Raw genomic sequence first — 17433 nt, forward strand, 5'->3', positions numbered from 1 at the left:
TGATATGGCAGAACACACTGAGAACAGGACTAAAATATGAGCTCTCATCATGCAGTGAGTGAGGGCTGACAGATGCAGCATCACAAAAGCAAACAGAAATAAGGACGTTTTTTATTACCCAGATGATTGCAAATGTCTAAACCCAGCCACTAACTACAGCCAGATATTTTCAGTCTTGAGAGTGTCTGAGAATGGGGGGAGGGAGGGTGCATGTAACTACAATAAAACTCCAATTGTTCGGCATCCAGTAGTCCGGCATTCCTGATAGTCCAGCACCAACTGGAACCCAGAAGTGCTCCAGCCAGCTGGACAATTAAGCTCCTGTGAGCCCCACGCATGCTCATGGGCCGGGAAAGGGAAGGGGATGAGAGGGGAAGGGGATTATACCTCTAACGGGTCTGCTGGACCGCACTGCATCTGGCCGGGGTGGGTGGGGAACGGCGCGGTGAGGGGCGAACTCTCCACCGTTTTGCAGGGAGGCGGGGGAAGCCCTGTGCAGCTGCCTGCTACAGGCCAGGTAGGGCTGCAAGCGGCAGCGGCGGACTTGGGGAAGCAGCGGGGCAGAGCAGCTGGGGTGCTGCTGGGTTAGTCCCGCAGCGCCGCCCCTCACCTGAGCGGCACTGCGGGACCAACCCGGCAGCACCCCAGCTGCTCTGCTCAGCTGTTTCCCCAAGTCTGTCGCTGCTGAAACTGATGAGTGGCGGACTTGGGGAAGCGGCTGAGCAGAGCAGCTGGCATGCTGCTGGGTTGGTCCCACAGCGCCGCCCCTCACCTGAGCGGCACTGAGGTACCAACCTGACAGCACCCAAGCTGCTCTGCTCAGCTGCTTCCTCAAGTCTGCCACTGCTGCTTGCAACCCCAGCTGGCCTGTCACCGGTGGCTGCGTGGGGCTTCTCCCGCCTCCCTGCAAAACGGCAGAGGGTTCGCCCCTCACCACACCGTTCCCCGCCAACTCGCCCCCCCACCCTGCCCCGCTGGTTGCAGTGTGGGTCCCGGCAGACCCGTCACAGCCTCCCTGCCGGAGTAACTCCTGATACTCTGGCATATCCGATAATCCGGCATCCCTTGAGTCCCAAGGGTGCCGGATTATCGGAAGTCTACTGAATTACCGATTAACCCATAAGCCTAGGCTTGTTGGTTAAATATGTAGAGGAATACACGCTAACATCCCTAATGTGAGGCACATATTTCATTTAAGATTAAATGCACCAAATCTTCAAGCTGTCTTGTTACTAAATTTTCAGTAACATAAAATAAATTACTTGAATGACTCCAACTCTCAGTTTCTAAAGTGATCTCAATGACGTTGTGAAAACTTCATTGACAGAATCTGTGAATATCATATAAAGTTACTCATCTGAGTGTTAACTTGTTGATTAGTCCATTTTAATATGTTACATATTGATTCAGTTTGTATTACACGGAGTCTTTTAATGGTTTTGCAGTATGGAAACAGACAATTTAGATACAGTTTATTTTTGCTGTTCAGTTTAGTCACGTAAGTGATTTTACAACATAACAGAAATGTGCTCTCTCTGTTTTCTGATGAATATGTGCCTCCTTTGGGAATCTAAAATGATTAAGGGGCTGGAACACATGACTTACAAGTGATAGAAATGTAGCCGTGTTAGTCTGGGGTAGTTGAAGCAAAATGCAGGACAATGTAGCACTTTAAAGACTAACAAGATGGTTTATTAGATGATGAGCTTTCGTGGGCCAGACCCACTTCCTCAGATCAAATAGTGGAAGAAAGTAGTCACAACCATATATACCAAAGGATACAATTAAAAAAAATGAACAAATATGAAAAGGACAAATCACATTGCAGAACAGAAGGGGGATGCGGGGGGGTGGGAAGGGGGAGGAAGGAAGGTAAGTGTCTGTGAATTGCTGATATTAAAGGTAGGGAGAGTGGGATGTTTGTGAGTTAATGGTATTACAGGTGATATTATCACCTGTAATACCATTAACTCACAAACATCCCACTCTCCCTACCTTTAATATCAGCAATTCACAGACACTTACCTTCCTTCCTCCCCCTTCCCACCCCCCCGCATCCCCCTTCTGTTCTGCAATGTGATTTGTCCTTTTCATATTTGTTCATTTTTTTTTAATTGTATCCTTTGGTATATATGGTTGTGACTACTTTCTTCCACTATTTGATCTGAGGAAGTGGGTCTGGCCCACGAAAGCTCATCATCTAATAAACCATCTTGTTAGTCTTTAAATGACTTACAAGGAGAGGCTGAGGGATTTGGGCTTAGTCTGCAGAAGAGAAGAGTGAGAGGAGATCTGATAGCAGCCTTCAACTACCTGAAGGGGGTTCCAAAGAGAGGCTGTTCTCAGTGGTGACAGATGACAGAACAATAAGCAATGGTCTCAAGTTGCAGTGGGGGATGTCTAGGTTGAATATTAGGAAAAACTATTTCACTAGAAGGGTGGTGAAGCTCTGGAATGGGTTACCTAAGGGGGTGGTAGAATCTCCATTCCTAGAGGTTTTTAGGTCCTGGCTTGACAAAGCTCTGGGTGGGATGATTTAGCGGGAATTGGGTTCTGCTTTTAGCAGGGGGTTGGACTTGATAACCTCCTGAGGTCTTTCCCTACCCTAAGATTCTATGCTGTGGTTCCATTAAGGCTCCACTAAGACTCCTAAACCATCTAACCTCAAGATGATTATTTCCAACAACCACAGGACATACCACACTAATACCAACCCTGGTACCTTCCCTTACAACAAACCCCATTGCCAGCTTTGTCCACATATTCACTCTGCTGATACCATTATTGGACCTAACCAAGTGAGTTATAAGATCAAGAACACATATTCCTGTGCATCCAGAAATATAATTTATGGTATGTGCCGAAAGTGTCCGTCTGCTATGTACATTGGACAGACGTCTCAGACACTTCGCCAAAGGATCAATACCCACAAAACAGATATTAGACAGGATCACAAAGAAAAAACAGTTTCTTGCCATTTCAACCAGAAAGGACATTGTCTCGATGACTTGATTACCTGCATCAAAGACCTTTTCAGACCACACTTGAAAGAGAATCCTCTGAACTGTCATTCATGCTTAAATTCGACACTTTACACTTAAGTTTAAACAAAGACATTAATTATCTTACCCATTACAAAGATAGCTTCCCCAATTATCACCTCTAATATCATTAGCTCACAGACATTTACCTCCCCCTCATCCCCCTTCTGTTCTGAAATTTGATTTGTCCTTTTCATGTGTTCATTTTTTTTTTATTTTTTTTAAATTATATATGGTGGTGACAATTTTCTTCCACTATTTGATCTGAGGAAGTGGGTCTGGCACACGAAAGCTCATCACCTAATAAACCATCTTGTTAGTCCTGTTTTTTGTTCCAGCTACACCAGACTAACACAGCTACATTTCTATCACTACCCTAAACCAGAGTGGAACTCAAGTGGTAAAAATTCCTTAAATGTAAGGATTGAGGCTCAGAAATTATAATACTATCTGCTCAGGATCGCTTGTTGATTCACAATCATGAGCAGCAAACCCAGTCAAGTAAATATTTCAGCCAAACAGGTCAAAGCGCTTAAGCATCCCTCAACTTGGGTGATGAAACCTGAAGGTCTTGCCTTTTCATTTCATTCACTGCCTCCATCACTAGTGAGCACAGTTGAGGGTGGATGAACAGATACCCTTTATGGGTACAAAGCATTTTTGCTCAACCCCCTTAGCCATTCCCTAAGCATGTAATATGTAAGAATGGCTATGTCATTTTTAAATTCTATATTGCAGCTATGCACATAGATTAACAGGCTACCCACAGGGTCAGAAACACAAATTACTCAATGATCACTTATTTTCCCCAAAGACAATATATTAGTATCCATGATAAAAACATACAACAAGATGCTTTATCTTCTACAGGGCCTATAAATTTAAAATTTGAACCAAACATCCTTCTACCTTCATATTATATGCAAAAATAATGCTTAATATAGTTAGTTACAGGTAGCCACCAGCTTACTTTGATTAGAGATTACTAAATTTTTCAAACACACCAACTTTAACAAGATCAGTCACCATCCCATGATCATCCACCTATTGAGTCGTGCCTTCTACCCTACATCACGAGCAATTTGGGGTGGTGAGTTTTTGGTCAACTGTTCTGCACAGTGACTAGGATAAATGAGTCCTGTTTGGGCTCATCCTAAGCGACTGCAATACAAATGTTGCCCTGCTTTTGAAGTCCAAACATCTGAAGGAGCTGTCCATGGTTTCATATGAGGGGACAGCTATGAAAAGCTCTAAAAGGAATCGAGAGAAAGCAAAAGCAATAATTCCTAGGAAAATTTTCAATTTGTTGTTTTATAGCATGCTGTGTAGCAGATTTATCCATTTCCCTTAATGAAGACAAAAGTTTGTTTAGTAGACTAGGTGTTGACATCCCTATTTTAGAGAGATGCTTGATTACTTACATACAGCTGTCCCACTCCAAACATTACATAAACTTATTTTTCTAATTGACTAAAGCTATGCAGATGAACTATTAATTTGGAAAACATTCAGGCCAACGTGCTTCAACTTATTTCAGGATCCACTTCTTCTAGAGACTTTCAAGAAGTTCTGTAATCAAAATATCATACACTCCCATTCTAGCAAATGTGATGTTCAGCCACTTTATTTTCTTTGTCTGATCATTTTATTTGCAGATTGACCAGCTGGAAAATCTTTACTGTACAATGACATGTCATATGGCAAACTAAGTCTTGTAAGCACTTCACACTGTTTTAAGTACTATACAAACTACAGAAGTGCAGAGAAAATGTGTGTCGCACACAAGTTAAGGAATAAACATCCATTTTAAAGGAAAAACAAGCTTGAGAAAGAATCTTTACTTAATTTTGACCCAATAGAAATGCCTATTACCCACCAATTCACAATAACCTGTAAGTCCTGACCTAATATACTACAAACATAGTAAAGATAAATGAAGTTACTGACCGGAACTTCAGCATGTTACATGTTTGATTCTGGCTGCATTCATATGTAACTACACTATTACTTACACGTTACACATAGATACACAGAGATACCATAGCCTTCTGTCCACTCTCCACCACATTATAAAGGGATTCAGATATCTTTCTCCACTCTAACCATTCATTAACGGTGCAAACTGTTCACTCAAATCCAGCTTCTCAGCCACTGTAATCCCCATGTAGTTTTCTTCAGAACTGCTACTTAGCCAGTTGGTTCTCAGCCTATAGCAATGCATGGGATTCTTCCCTCTCAAATGCAGGACTCTGCACTTGTCCTTTTGAACCTTGTCAGATTTCTTTTGGCCCAATCCTTCAATTTGTGTAGGTCACTCTGCACCTTATGCCTATCTTCCAGCATATCTACCTCTCCCCCCAATGTACTGTGTCTACACTGCACCATTATTCCAGAACAGCAGCAATTATTCCAGAACAACAATGTGAGCGTCTAAACAACAATTCTGTTATTTCAAAGTAAAATCGAAACAGATGGCTTTTTCCGACTTTTGTAACCCTCACTGCACGAAGAATAACGCCTCTTCTGAAATAGTTATTTCAGAAGAGAGTGTGTGTCGACATGGCACAGGGAGTTATTGTGAAATAAGAGATCTCCAGGAAATCCCACAGGAGCCCTGCTGGCCACTCCATCCACACTCAGGACTCTATAGTTCCTCTTCCTCTGCAGCCCTTAAAGCAGACAAAGGGGAAAGGGCTTGTGGAAGGAAGCTGGCCCTGAGAGCCACCAGCCACATTGCTGCTGCTACAGCATGACATCTGGCCAGCATGGCAAACCCTCAAGCCCCCCAAGATTTCCCTGACCATCCCAGGGAGCAGTCTGACAGCTTCCAAGAGGCTGCCAGGCAGCGAAAGAGGCATCTGGGGCTGAAATTCCGGCCCTCATCCAAGTCTGGGGCGAGGAGGAAAACCTCCAGGAGCTCTGCTCCAGACAGTGCAACCATTAGCCTGGCCGCCAAGGGCCACATTAGGAACAAGGAGCAGGTCTGGAGCAAGGTGAAGGAGCTCTGCCAGGCCTACGCCAGGGCAAGGAAGTGCAGCCCCTGCTCCAGGGAAGAACCCTAATCCTGCCCCTATTATGAAGACCTGCACCACATCAAGGGGGGGGGGGGGGTATAGCCCCTTCCCCACCCCTAGTGGTGGATTCGGGGATGGAGACACCCGTTGTTGCCCACCATGGGACACAGACGGGGTGAGGAGGAAGAGGACCCCATCGTGGCCAGCGCTATGACTATGCTCACCCTGAAGCCAGTACCCCACAGACTGGATGTGTCTTAGTTTTCTCACACAGACAGGGTGGGGATGGCAGGCGCTGTGGTGCGATCATCACTCAGCCTTCTCAGCCTGGCTATTTCGCTGCAGTCTGTGCATGTGGATGCATGTGCAGCGCTAGTCTGCTCCACGCAGCCTCAGGAGGCAGCACTGGAGCACTCCTGGGCTTCTGCTCACAGGCTCTGGGGAGACCAGTTACACTTGAGACCTGAGGGGGAGGGGGGGGAGAGCGGGAACACCCTTCCACCATGAGCCTCCGCTATAAGGAGACTGGGGACAAGGATACACACAGATTCTGGAGTGTCTCACACAGCACACGGGCATGCCTGCATAGCTGAGGCACCACCCACTCCTGGGAACAGTGCTGCCAGGTACAGGTGTGTGTACTGTGCACATCCCCCTCCTCCTCCCAAAACTCTCAACCCTTCTCCCCCAGCGGCCAGGGATACAAGTTCTCTCCCCTTGGGATGCCACCACTGCCAGACCCAGCATGTGCGTGGCATCGATGGTAGCCCAGCCAGCTCGAGGCCTTGTCATGAAGTGGTGGGATGACCAGCAGTGGCTCTAGAACTTCACTATGAGGAAGGAAACGTTCCTGGAGCTGTGTGCCTGCCTTGCCCCTGCCCTCATATGGTGGGACACACATAAGAGACCTGCCACCCCCCTGGAGAAGTGGGTTGCCACTGTGATCTCGAAGCTCGCCACACCAGACAGTTACCAATCCATTGGGAACCAGTTCAGCATGGGAAAGTTGACTGACAGGGCCCTCATCATGCAGGTATGGTGCTCGGGCTGCAGTCCCAGGAGGAAGTACTGGAAAGGGGGACCCTAGAGAAAGGAGAGGATAGGGGAAGCCCCCATCTCCGGGCAGTTCTCCAGTTCTATCTTCACACAGCCTGCCAGGGGGCAGGCTAGATAGAGGTGGCTCCTGGGGTGTTGCCGGGGAAGGGGAAGAGGAGAGAAGAGATAATCCAGCCTCTTCCAGAAGCTGGAGGCCAGCACTTTCTTCCCTGAGCACAGCATCAAGGTAGGGGACATGGACATAAAGATCCGCTGAACCAGTTATCTGAGCAATGCTGGAAATGGCACCAGAAATCACATACACACACACATGCAAGTCCACTGACAACATCCCTGAGGTTGTGGGGATAGCCAAAGCTGGTAGTGCAGTTATTTCTTTATAGCAACTTGGTAGTCAATTAAATAATGGCATTGAAAGCTACTGTCCCATTCTCAGCTGGAAGGATACTGGCTACTTTACAGTTTATTACAGAAGATGGATTAATAATTAATCTTTTCACTACAAGAAACCCACACTCCAAATACCTTGCAACTATCTGATAAAGCTTCAAACCAACATATTATTAAAATCCATAGGAAGCCCTTACACATTGGTTCACTGGGATGGGAGTTGAATTTACAATAGAAAAGCTCAAAGAAAAGTATTAAGGGAAGCATGTAATGCTGGCTATTAGCTATAGAGTACACACAACAAGGAAATACCTACACACCCCAACAACAGTCTACTAAGCTGAAAGCACAAACTGCAGGGGTCAATTATTCACTACCCAATACCATATTCCACCCTTAAACTTTGGGCAAACCTTTCATTATAATCCTGTTCTGTCAAGATAAATGGTCATATGTGATTCTAAATTTACATACTCCCTGGGCTAGATTATAAAAATATTTTCTAAGATGATTCTGTCTCTGTACAGTCCTTAAATTGAGATTTTTCCTATTAATACCTTTGTTCAACTACTTTCTATTTCACTCAATTTGATTTCTGTACTTAGCATAATATGAAACTTTAGTACTTAGAATACGTAGGATGTACAAGATACACATTTAGAAAAGTGGACACGCAAAGCTGTAATTCAGTTGAAACTGCAAATACAGAAGTTCTTGTTCCATTACTTGCTCATTAGAATAAGCTACTGTAAGCAGGGCTGTAGTGTAAATGAGAAAGCACTGTAGAAACCACAAAACCAGTATAAGTGACTTAACATGTGTTTTACATTATGTATATGTTATCTAGAATATATTGCGATAGTATGCTTCACTCCCGTATTCAGTATACATTTCAATATGTAATACTACCCAAATGATGAGTGAAATAGCTCAAGATACAACTTCTTAAATCTCAGGTTTCAGAAACAGACCCGTGTCAGGGTGATTAGGACACATGACATATCAGTAATACAGGCAGTCCACAAGTTATGCAGATCTGACTTATGTCGGATCTGCAGTTACGAACGGGATTTTTCTCGCCCCGGAAGACGGGAGCACCGGGATGCCCAGATGCGCCGTGGTCCCGCCGCCCGCGTCCTCTGGGGCGAGAAAAGCTGCTCCGCGTCTCCCTTGTCTGCTGGGGGGAGGAGAGCCCCCCCCAGCAGACCAGGGAGACGGGGAGCAAAGCCACGGAGGACATCGGCAGCGGGACAGCCCAGACGCACAGCGTCTGGGCTGTCCCGCTGCCCGCGTGCTCCACAGCTTTGTTCCGTGTCACCCTGGTCTGCTGGGGAGAGCCCCCCCCCCCCCCCCGCAGCAGACCAGGGAGACGCGGAGCAAAGCTGCGGAGAATGCGGGTGGGACCGCGGCGCGTCTCGACGGTCCTGCCCCCCCCAGCAGATCAGGCTTTTCTCGCCGACGACACCTGGGGTAGAGCAGCTGGGGCGCTGCCGGGTTGCTCTGCTCCGGCTTCCTGGAATCAGCCGCTGATCAGTTTCAGCAGCGGCTGACTTGGGGACACCGGGGGTAGAGCAGCTGGGGTGCTGCCGGGTTGGTCCCCGCAGCGCTGAGGTGCAGCGCTGCAGGGACCTACCCGGCAGCGCCCCAGCTGCTCTGTCCCAGGCGTCCAAATTCAGCCACTGTTGAAACTGATCAGCAACTGATTCCAGGAAGCCCAGGGCAGAGCAACTCTGCCTCGGGCTTCCTGTAGTCAGCCGCTGGTCAGTTTCAGCAGCGGCTGAATCTGGACGCCAGTTCCGACTTACATACAAATTCAACTTAAGAACAAACCTACAGTCCCTATCTTGTACGTAACCCGGGGACTGCCTGTATTGCTTCCCTTAAAAAAAAAAAAATCAGACATCACTGCATCTATTACTCTCTTCATAGACATAAGTAATATATATAATTTTAAAAGCTAAGTTTAAGTTCTCCAGAAAATGTTAAGAAAGCCATGGAAGTCTTTACAGCATCTGGCAGCATTCCTGCTCAGTATTCTATTGATTTGCAGTCATTAAACCTGGAATGTTTGCAGTTCCCTACAATTCATAAGATAAATATCAATAAACCACCACCTAAGTTTCATGGGCCACTCAAAGTTTTTCACCCATCACTTAAGTATTATTGAGAATTATAGTAAGTACTTTTTCTTGTTTTGATTTTGAATGCCAAAAGAAATCTCACAATTTTAAAAAGAATTTTCACAACTACCTGTAAAACTCAATCTTCATAGTGTTGAAATGTTTTATCTAAGTCATTCAGAGTTGCAGTTTTACACACATGAAAATTTGAATATTATTGCAAGAGAAATGTCAATCATTCTTACTAGGATATGAGTAAATTTTAAGACATGCAAAAAAATGAAGGTATGTGAGTACTAAACAAATTATCTCTAACAATACTATGTTGAGCTGCTTAGTACTTGACTCTAAGAATGTATATTATAAACTTATTCTCATCTACGGCGTTTTTCCCCCTTGCCCGAATGAGAAATACTCATTTGACAAGCTAAGAAACAATTTCAAAACACGGCAAGTGTCACTATATCAAAACCCTATGCCTCAATGACCACAGGATGTCAGATGAAAGTACAGGTGACCCTCGCACTTACCACCTAATTGGTTTCTGGGGAAACGTAAGTTGAGCCATCGTAAGTCGAACACTTATTTCCCATAGGCACAATGATATAAATGGGCGTTCCGCTCTTGGCCCACTTTGCCTCCTGGGCGTTGTAGTCTCCAGCACAGTGTGCCCAGAGCCGGCCAGGGGCTGTGCTGGGTGGAGGTGACTCCATGTGTCCCGGAGCCAGTGCCGGAGACTGTACTGGGTGGAGGCAGCGCAGCGTGAGCTGCTCCCAGAGTCTGCTGGGGGCTATGCATGGTGGAGGCGGCATGGCACAAGCTGCCCCCAGAGCTGGTCGGGGGCGGTGTCAGGTAGAGGCCACTCCACATGTCCTGGAGCCTGCAGCGTGGCGCAAACTGCGCCCAGAGCTGGCCAGGGCTGTGGGCAACTGGCTGACCCTATGGCTCATTGTGCAGGTGGGCTTGAGAGGCTTTGCCAGAGCAGGGCGGTCGTAAAAGTGGGGGGGGTCGTAAGTCAGGGGTCGCCTGTTGCTACCCCATTTTTATGTGTAAGCAATGTTTTCTAATGCATTACAGTAGACATTGTGGGGCTCAATTTAAAAACTGCTAGTGCAAAACTACACTGATTTAGTATCATGATGTACTAAGCTCCTTCAAACAAATAAAGAACCAAGATTCTCTAACCAACAAACAAGATACAAAAAAACCAAACCCTATTATGTTCTATGGTGAAAAAGAGGAGAAGACTAAATTCTACGTATGAAATTCCAACTTTTGGGAAGAAGTAATTTGTTCCTGGGAGAACATACCTCTTAAGGGAAATTAGGAAACACACTTCTAACACTATTACACTTTGCATTTAACAGAAGTACATGCACGCCACGTAAGGAGATACAACTTGTGTGGAAAACTCTGCTAGGTTGTCAATACTTAAAAAGGAAGCAAGTGACGACTTTTTTTTTTCCTACATGGTCCTGGAGAAAAAAGCAGCAAGTACAAATAAAAGAAGGCAGCAGACAAACAGTGGCACTCTCCCTTATATTCACAGAATCACAATGACAGCATATAAAAGACTCTACAGATTGGAAAAGAGTCTGACTAGATTTTAAATCCACCTTCACAAAGCACAATATTAGGCAGGTCCAAATGATTAAAGGGACCCTGTCATCCAAGCTTTGCAAAAGAGAACCCAAAAGCAAGACATAACCTAAGCAAGTGACACTGATCGTATTGATTTTCTTCATAAAAGCTGAGAGAGACAAGAAATAAAGCAAGCATTAAGAACACCAGGCAAACAGGATTCTTAAAACCTGGTACACCCAACGTCAGGCGTTTGTAGTGAAACAAGGAAATACATTGTTGGTGCGTTAGCTGGAGAAGGAGAATGCGGACAAGGAGCTAGTGGCTGCCTGGTGGGAAAAGGGTGGGAAACCCAAACCCGATACCGACTGCAGAGCGCCACGCCTGGCGGGGGATGCTGGGTGGAAGAGGAGCCAGGGCAGGGGTGGAGCAGGGGTCTCGCTCACAGAAGAGGGTAGCGGGCTCGAGACAGGCTCACTAATGAAAGAGGTGAGAGCAGACCAGGCAATGGGGCTGGAGGGGGCGGGGAGAGCCAGGCCGGTCCCACGAGTCACTCACACAGGGGCGACAGGGAGGTCCAGGACACCTGGCTCCCGAAGGCAACACGCCGCTGGGGCTGCAGGAGGGGGGTGTTCGCAGAGCGCTTGGCGGGGGGGGGGGTCGCTAAGCCAGGCCCGGAGGGGGGAGGGGCCGCCCCGAGGGGGGAGGGGTCGCTCACGCATGAGGGTGCTGAAGGCCACGACGCCCAGGAGCCCCTGCAGGAAGATGCCGAAGCTGTCCATGAGGGCCCCGTTCTCGCAGCCCCGGTAGCCGGGCCCGGCCCCCGAGGAGGACACGGCGGGGCGGCCGGGCCGGGCCGTCAGGCCCAGGCTGCCGTTGACGGAGACCAGAGCGAGCGGCCCCCCCATCGCGAGGCTCCCCGGCGCGCGCCAGCCTCAGGCACGCAGGACAGCGGCCGAGCAGCCCGCGGGCGCCTCGCGCTTCCGGGGCGGGGCGTCACCCCTCCGACGTGCGACACAACCGCCCGCCTCGGATTGGTGGAGCCCGCGGCTGAGGGGAGGAGCCAACCGGCCGGCCACTCGGAGCGGGGCTCGAGCAGCCCTTTAACACAGCGAGGCGGGGCTGGGGGCGGCAGGACAGAGCGAGCGGCGGTGGCAGCCCCCCTCCCCCTCCCCCGGGGAAATGCTGCCCACGCGCCTGCCAGCGCCGGGGAACCAGCTCCCGGTCGCCGCTTGAGGGGGCGGCTGCTGCACCCCCCAGCTGGGGGGGGGGGGGTGCCTGGGAAAGGGGAACGAAAGCCCCTGCTTGAGGGGGGCTCGCGACCCTCCAACAGCTTCATTAACGAACGAGACGAGGGTCTGCCTGCACAACGCGCTGGCAACACCCGGCTGGGAGAAGACGCCCAGCCGCTGGCAAGGGCCCCACTGGACTCAACAGCCTGAAAGCAAATAAAAGCCCGGGCAAAAGACTTCAGCATCCAGGACAAAAATCAAAGGCACGATCGCCCACTCCTGGGGAACCATTGGCCAGGCCGCGGTGCCGCTGCTGACAAAGGAACAGGGGATGATAGGTCACACTGGTCAGGTAAACTTTCAGACATGGAAAAAATGAAGGCAAGTGAGTTCGAAACACACGTTCCCTAGTAACAGTGTGAATGGGAGCTACAGTACTGCAAGACAAACACTATGGCTGTGTCTACACTGGCATGAATTTCCGGAAATGCTTAAAACGGAATACTATTGTTTTCAGTTTTTCCAGAAAAGGAGCATCTACATTGGTCTACTGCTTTTCTGGAAAAGACGACTGGGCTGTCTACACTGGCCCTTTTCCGGAATAGTGTTCCGGAATAAGGACTTACGCCCAAGCGGGAGCAGAATAGTTTTTCCAGAATAGTGGCTGATTTTGTACAGTAGAGCATCGTTGCTTTTCTGGAAATTCAAGGGCCAGTGTAGTCTGACGCCAACTATTGGACCCACCTCCAGAAGCTTCTGGATGTAAAGTGCTAAATCTGCAGGGCAACAGTGACACTCAACTCACTCCTACCTCCCCCTATAGGGGTCTCTTAAAGGGATAGCTCCCTATTAAGTGCATGGGTTACAGGCACTCCACGGGTTTTTGCACAAAAACACTGTAGTGTAGATGTAGCCTCAGAAGGGACACAATTCCTTCTGTGCTTGTGACTAATGAATAAGACACAGCCCATGCTTCTCAGTTGATCTACAGCCCAGGCACAGTATGACCTGTGCAGTCGGCTTGCACTACTGACAGCATATGGCTCAGTAAGTGAAAGCTGAGTTCAGTGATTCATGCCTATTCACTTCTTGACTTCTTGGGTAGGAGTTCCAGCCATCAAGATAACCATGGCTGCTTTTGTGATTAGGATACATTCCCATTAGGAACTGAAACAAGACCAGAGGTAGAAGCAGTCACCAGGAATTAAGAATTTCCATTACAAATTCCACCATTCATCCAGAACCTTGTCTTCATTTAGCAATACAGCTGCTCCCCGAGTTGCGAACAGTCGAGTTATGACTGTTTGCACTTACAACCAAAGCTCCCATGGAGCGGTCATAAAGGCAATGCCCGAGTTACGAATGTGACCCGTACTTACAAACAGCACGGTCGCGTGTAACTCAATGGGGTCCGAGTTACAAACGGATCGAGTTACGGCCAAGTGTTTGGTCCGTAACTCGGAGAGAGGCTTTACTTAAAGATATGGAAGACCTCTTCATTCTCCAGTACTTCCAACAAAACATTAGTTAGTTTGAGAGGATTATAAATACATATTTATATTTGGATATTTACAGAAATTGAATGTTAACAGATAACTTTGAAATGCACTAGGATTGTACGATGAGAACAGAAAAACATGTACAGGCAGTCCCCGGGTTACGTACAAGATAGGGACTGTAGGTTTGTTCTTAAGTTGAATCTGTATGTAAGTCGGAACTGGCGTCCAGATTCAGCCGCTGCTGAAACTGACCGCCAGTTCTTACTTACATACAGAATCAACTTAAGAACCCCAAGCGTCCCCAAGCCAGCTGCTGCTGCAACTGATCAGCAGCTGATTCCAGGAAGCCCGGGGCAGAGCAACTCTGCCTCCGGCTTCCTGTAGTCAGCGCTGGTCAGTTTCAGCAGCGGCTAAATCAGGACGCCTGGGGCAGAGCAGCTGGGGTGCTGCTGGGTTGCTCCAGTAGCGCCGCTCCTCGGCACTGGACCAGCAGCGGCTGAATCAGGACCAGAGCAGCTGGGGTGCTCCTGGGTTGGACCAGTAGCGCCCAGAGCGGCGCTGCGGGACCAACCGGCAGCACCCCAGCTGCTCTGCCACAGGCGTCCGGAGAAAAGCCTAGTCTGCTGGGGAGGGCGGCGTACTAGCTGCGCACCCCCCCCACCCCAGCAGACCAGGAAGACACGGGCCGCGGACCGAGACGCACCGCGGTCCCGCTGCCTGGGTCCTCCGCGGCTTTGCTCCCAGTCTCCCTGGTCTGCTGGAGACCAGCAGACCAGGGAGACGGGGAGCAAAGCCTCTGAGGACGCCGGCAGCGGGACAGCCGCGGGGCGTCTGGGCTGTCCCGCTGCCGGCTTCCTCCGCGGCTTTGCAAAGCCTCGGGGAAGCTGGCAGCGGAGCAGCCCAGGCGCGCCTGGGGTGCCCCGCTGCCCGAGCCCCCCCCTCGGCTTTGCAAAGCCGCGGGGAAGCCAGCAGCGGAGCAGTCCAGGCGCGCCCGCGGGGGGGGGGGGGGCTCGGGCAGCAAGGCAGTCCAGGCGCGCCCGCGGGGGGGGTGCTCGGGCAGCAAGGCAGCCCAGGCGCGCCTGGACTGCTCCGCTGCCGGCTTCCCCGCGGCTTTGCAAAGCCGCGGGGGGGGGCGGGGCTCGGGCAGCCCAGGCGCTCCTGGGCTGCCCGAGCCCCTCCACGGCTTTGCTCTGCGTCTTCCTGGTCTGCAGACCAGGGAGACGCAGAGAATGCCCCAGAGTACACGGGCGACAGGACCGCGAGGTCCCGCAGTCCGTGTACTCTGGGGCAGCCCCGTTCGTAAGTCAGATCTGCGTAAGTCGGGGACTGCCTGTATAGCAAAGGAGAATCTGATTGCAGTGTGTGCACCTCGGTAGGTAAAGGGGTCATTACAGTTACTACAAACTATTTGATTAAAACAGTGAAAAATATTCAGCCACATTAGTGGTCCACAAGAATTTTTACATTGTTTATTAGACAGAAACAAGGGCCATAGCAGCCAGCCAGCTAGCTTTCAGACTGAACTAGAAATTAATCCAAATCCAAACTCAGATAATTCAGCACCCTTAAGTAACCAAACCTGGATCTGAATTCCATGGCAGATGTTCTATATTGAGCAAACCCTGGATTGGAAGTGCATCCAACTATGATTATGAGCTTTTTATTATGTAGAGCCAAACATTGTAGCTCAGACCCATAAACCAAGCAAGCTTCAGATCATAAGAACTAGGGACTTGGTTCTTTAGTGAGCAGTATTCCTCTTTTAAAGAGGAACTAAATGCGCAGTAACTGACGAAGCAAATAGTAACCGTACAGATCAGCATTTTAAAGAGGAAAATGACGTTTAAAAGGTCAGTCAGTTCAATTTCATCCAACTATGCATCTTAAACCACATTGCAAAATTATGGCCAAAATCGCCTTAATGTTTAGAGCCCTATTTTCAGTGGGAATTAGCTTCTGAGGGGCAATCTTACATTCTAAGGCAGGCCTGGGCAAAATACAGCCCACAGGCCAAATCCGGCACGCCAAGCCACCAGATCTGGCCTGTGGAGGCAGTGGGGAGCCCCAGGAAGGCTCCCCTGCTTGCCCCACAGCTCTATGTGCTATGCAGAAATGCTGCTGTAGGGCTTCCTTTCTGTTTCAACTCTGGAGAGGATAGGGGGAAGGGGGGGTGGGGAGTTTCAGGAGCCGCCCTGCCCCCAGCACAATCTCATTGGCTGGTTTCTGGCCACAAATCAGCCAATGGGAGCTGCTTGTTTGAACAGCAGCCAACCAAGAAGAACTACGCCCCTCTCCTCTGCTCAGTTATTCACTGAAGTGGCCCCCAGCCCAAAATTATTGCCCACCCCTGCCATGGGCCCTCAATCCTTCAATGTTGAAGGGCTCAACTTCTTTTGCCACTGCCGGGGCGTCGGTGAGGAAAAGCAGTGCTGGGCCAAGTCAAACGCCAGCAACGTGCTTCACAGCAAGGCCAATCCACTCCTCACGAGGGGTCAGCTATAAATGACTTTGGTGTGTAGAGCAGAGAGATGCTTCCATTAGAAGCACCTTCAAGCAGACATACCGCTCTTTCTGGGTATGAGGGCGAAAGTTTTCACTTGTCCTTCCTGTGGCTTTCTTTCAGCCTCATGAGACAGCTATCACGTGGATGATGAATAGGCATCAGCATGCCAAACATGTCTTGAAGTCAAGTGATCAGGATACCAGCCAGGACTCTAGCTACAATGTTTAAAATCTACTTACATTATCGACAAGCTATTTACCAAAATCCTAAGGCACAAGGTCTGTTTGAAGATGAAATGACACAGCTAGCTCTTACTCACTACGAGCAGTAAGAGGGAACAGAGGGTGCAGGGCCAGAGGCCCCTAATATACCACCACATGGTCATGCCACGGCCAGCCTTATGGCACCACTAAGACAAACATCTCTGACAGCTGTCCAATAGGGATGCACACTCACAAGCATTCACGGAAATGGCCAAATGATTGGACCCGCCATGATGGGAAATGAAATACAGCTGTAAGGGACTTAACACAGTTGCTTCAACTGAAGACCAGTTTAGTGAGGTGAGGCTGTGTTGGTATGGGCACATGCAGCAAAGATCTGAACGTTATATTGGTAGGATGGCTCTTGCAATGACCATGGATGAAAGATGATCATAAGGGAGGCTAGAGACTTGGTACATTGACTGGATATAGATGGACCATAGACATGCCAATCCCCACAACAGATCGTGTGTTTTGGAAGAAGGCTCTAAAAGTCATTGGCCCCAAATAAGAAAAGAGCAGGAATAATAAGAAGATTGGAAGCTTCACAAGGGTAGCCGAGTTAGTCTGTAACAGGAAAAACTTAAAAAAAAAACAACAAAAAATAGTCTGGTAGCACTTTAAAGACTAACAAAATATGTAGATAGTATCATGCACTTTCGTGGGCACAACCCACTTCTTCAGATGACTGGAGTGCAGGATGATCAGAACCAACCTTCTTCCCCCCCCACCCA

The 17433-nt window shown here is 48.8% G+C and overlaps 1 protein-coding gene and 1 long non-coding RNA gene across 4 annotated transcripts in view; one reads left to right on the forward strand and one right to left on the reverse strand.

Annotated features, from left to right (window-relative positions):
- STIMATE (STIM activating enhancer) overlaps window positions 1-12235 on the reverse strand; it is a 60897-nt gene extending 48662 nt beyond the window's left edge. Inside the window, exon 1 of one of the 3 annotated variants that reach the window (XR_016350415.1) lies at window positions 11921-12235. Coding sequence is in view for 2 of the 3 variants with exons in the window: in XM_089781075.1 (XP_089637201.1) it covers window positions 11921-12110 (190 nt within the window). In the remaining variant the exon portion in view is untranslated. The remainder of the gene's footprint in view (window positions 1-11920) is intronic. The other 2 variants (XM_089781075.1, XM_089781074.1) reach the window with 2 other exon arrangements.
- A 90-nt stretch (window positions 12236-12325) lies between these two features.
- Window positions 12326-16909, forward strand: LOC142830960 (uncharacterized). Its single transcript, XR_012906529.2, has 2 exons — window positions 12326-12786; window positions 16557-16909. It is a non-coding gene; the product is annotated as an uncharacterized LOC142830960 (long non-coding RNA).
- The last annotated feature ends 524 nt before the right edge of the window (window positions 16910-17433 follow it).

Source organism: Pelodiscus sinensis, chromosome 11 (genome assembly GCF_052426305.1).
Source record: "Pelodiscus sinensis isolate ZL-2025 chromosome 11, ASM5242630v1, whole genome shotgun sequence".
Taxonomy (NCBI): Eukaryota; Metazoa; Chordata; order Testudines; family Trionychidae; genus Pelodiscus; species Pelodiscus sinensis.